This window comes from Ctenocephalides felis, unplaced genomic scaffold (assembly GCF_003426905.1).
Source record: "Ctenocephalides felis isolate EL2017-DRISC unplaced genomic scaffold, ASM342690v1 CF-g0.4_SCAFFOLD_01886, whole genome shotgun sequence".
NCBI lineage: Eukaryota > Metazoa > Arthropoda > Insecta > Siphonaptera > Pulicidae > Ctenocephalides > Ctenocephalides felis.
This window is the reverse complement of record NW_020538040.1, coordinates 66,339,702-66,342,233: the sequence shown is the minus strand read 5'-3', so window position 1 is coordinate 66,342,233 and position 2,532 is coordinate 66,339,702. Positions and strand designations below refer to the sequence as shown.

Sequence of the window (2,532 nt, the reverse complement as noted above, 5' to 3'; positions counted from 1 at the left end):
TGAATAATAAAAATTAAACAAATTACAATAATTTCGGTTCATCTCACTTATAACTGCTATCACAAATCCCTGCTTTTTTGCAGTAACTCATAAAAATTTGCTTCATTAATTATAAGTTTTATCCAATATCTTTTGCATTATTTGATTTTCAGTAGCGTTTTGATTTTCAACATCTTTCATATCTGTTTTTATTTTTTTATACCATTTTCAATAAACAAAAAGCAAATAAGATATCAATAACATGTTTGCATAAATTCCAAGTCTTCACCATGAATCTTAATATGACCAAATAATCCAATTTTGTTCAAAATCTCAAACAGATCAGAGTAATAAAATACATGTGTTTTACGTTTTTATAAAAATATCATACACATTAAGTATTGATTACTTCATAATTGATATCCATGCAATTGCATTTATTGCAACTTTAAAGAATTTGTAATTCGAACACTTTCAAAGATATAAAATATTGAAACTCAAATAGAAAGTTCAACTTAAAATCAAATAAACTAATCACAAACACATTATTGTTGTTCATTGGGCTGAAATATTTTATTTAAAGGCATCATACAGCCTCCAAACACAGAATACAGCTGCAATTGTTGTAACAGTTGAATGTAAGATAACACGGCGTTTAATACTCTTTCTGACAAGAATTGTAGGATTATTTGATTGCAGAGTATTCAATATAGGTAGTTTTGCTAATTCTTCTGTATGTTTTTCTACTTGATAATAGCAACAGGGATCAAATTGCCAAGATACAGTATATAAAGTTGTACAGAACCAAGATATTGCTGCCAAGGGCGTTATCACAAGGGGTCTATTAGGCCATAATATACCTATAATAACATAATGCATGACTCAACAAAAAGCTACAATTAAAATTTAACTGCCAATTATATTATCCAACCAACTACAAGTATTGTTGTATGTATATGTTTATTTTTGAAACGCTGCATTATTCAAACCTCTTTAATTTAATTTTTAATAACTAAGCATTAAGTTTGTCATAATTTTTTCAAAATATTCTTTTTCAATTCACATTTTGGAATATTAAATTGATAGAAAACAAACCAGTATAACTATGGCATGATATTTCAACAACAAGATCATAATTTAAGTCAAACATAAACAATTAACTATAATAATAAATTCCAAAATTATTATAAACTTAAAAGATTGGTAATGGTGATAATAATGAATGTTTAAATTATTATTGCTTGAAATATATGCTAATTGTCTCTTTAAAATTATGATTAAAAATGATTTTACATTAGAAACTCAGAAAACCAGCCACATAATAAAATAAATTACCAAATAAAATGAATTAAAATAAAATATTCAATTTTATATACATAAGAATTTGATCAAAATCAGCAATTATTGAAGTAAATACCACATTGTCATGTTATAATAATTAAAAAAAATATATGTATATAATAGAATAAATAAATGCATACCAAATCCAATAACTCCTAGTCCAGATAAAACAGCAGTTTTATGAAGACAATTTCCAACAGAAATCCAGCGACCAGTTTCATCACCAAGACGTGTTGGTTCTATAACTATCATATAATAGCCTATGTCCAATGCTCTTTCCAATTCCAATTCAAAAACTTCGTAGGCATTTTCGCTGTCATACACTTCTCGAATTACAGCAATATGTGGAGTATTAGGGGCTCTAAAAATAATCAATGCTTGTAGATATAAAAAATAAGCAAGTACAATAAAAGAAGATCTTGGATTTATTTTTAACACTAAATTCACAATCACATCCACAACCTTGCATACAATGAATTTTAGTGTGATCAATAAATAAATAATGCATATATATGAAAAAAAATAAATTATTTGAATGAAAAGGATTTAAAAATACATATCCAAAAAATAAACAATAACAAATTCATTAAATTATAATATATATATATATATATATATATATATATATATATATATATATATGTAATGGTTTGATAAAATGATAAATCAAAACAATCAATTCATTGTTCAAAATGAATTTAGCATTTTGCCCCCAGAATAAAATTTGAGTTTATCAAAACAACCGAAAAATGTAGTTATCGCTAACTTTAACACAATGACAACAAGAATTTTTCGCATTAACTTTCACATTTAGTTTGTAAATACATGCAAGCAAACTCACTGAGTATTGTCATCGCCCGACATTTTCTATACACAATACTATTATACCCAGTTTCTTACTCCACGTTAATATCACAACAATGGATAAGAAATAACACTACCAAACTGATTCGATATTAAATGGACTATTTATCAGACGATAAATAAATTTACAATCGTTATAACTCGCAATTCATTATTGTGTTGTATAATAAGAAATGGTTCAGTTATGAACTACTATTTTAGCCTCCATATGGTAGATGTCGCCATTAACAGAGTTAGTGAAGCAATGAACCACATTACGGTTAATCAGATTCCAATAGGATTCAATTCTAATAAGAACATTCCAATATACATATCACAGAACATAAACGCGTAGGCTATATTCGTATA

At 26.2% G+C, this 2,532-nt stretch overlaps 1 protein-coding gene across 1 annotated transcript; it reads right to left on the bottom strand.

Moving 5' to 3' along the window:
- Window positions 1-538: 538 nt before the first annotated feature.
- On the bottom strand, window positions 539-2,221 carry LOC113378201 (transmembrane protein 11 homolog, mitochondrial-like). Its single transcript, XM_026618731.1, has 3 exons — window positions 2,162-2,221; window positions 1,461-1,681; window positions 539-839 (listed from the first exon to the last, which is right to left on the bottom strand). Exons 1-3 carry the CDS (start codon window positions 2,182-2,184, stop codon window positions 553-555), a joined length of 531 nt encoding a protein of 176 aa, XP_026474516.1. The 5' UTR covers window positions 2,185-2,221; the 3' UTR covers window positions 539-552.
- Between the last annotated feature and the right edge of the window lie 311 nt (window positions 2,222-2,532).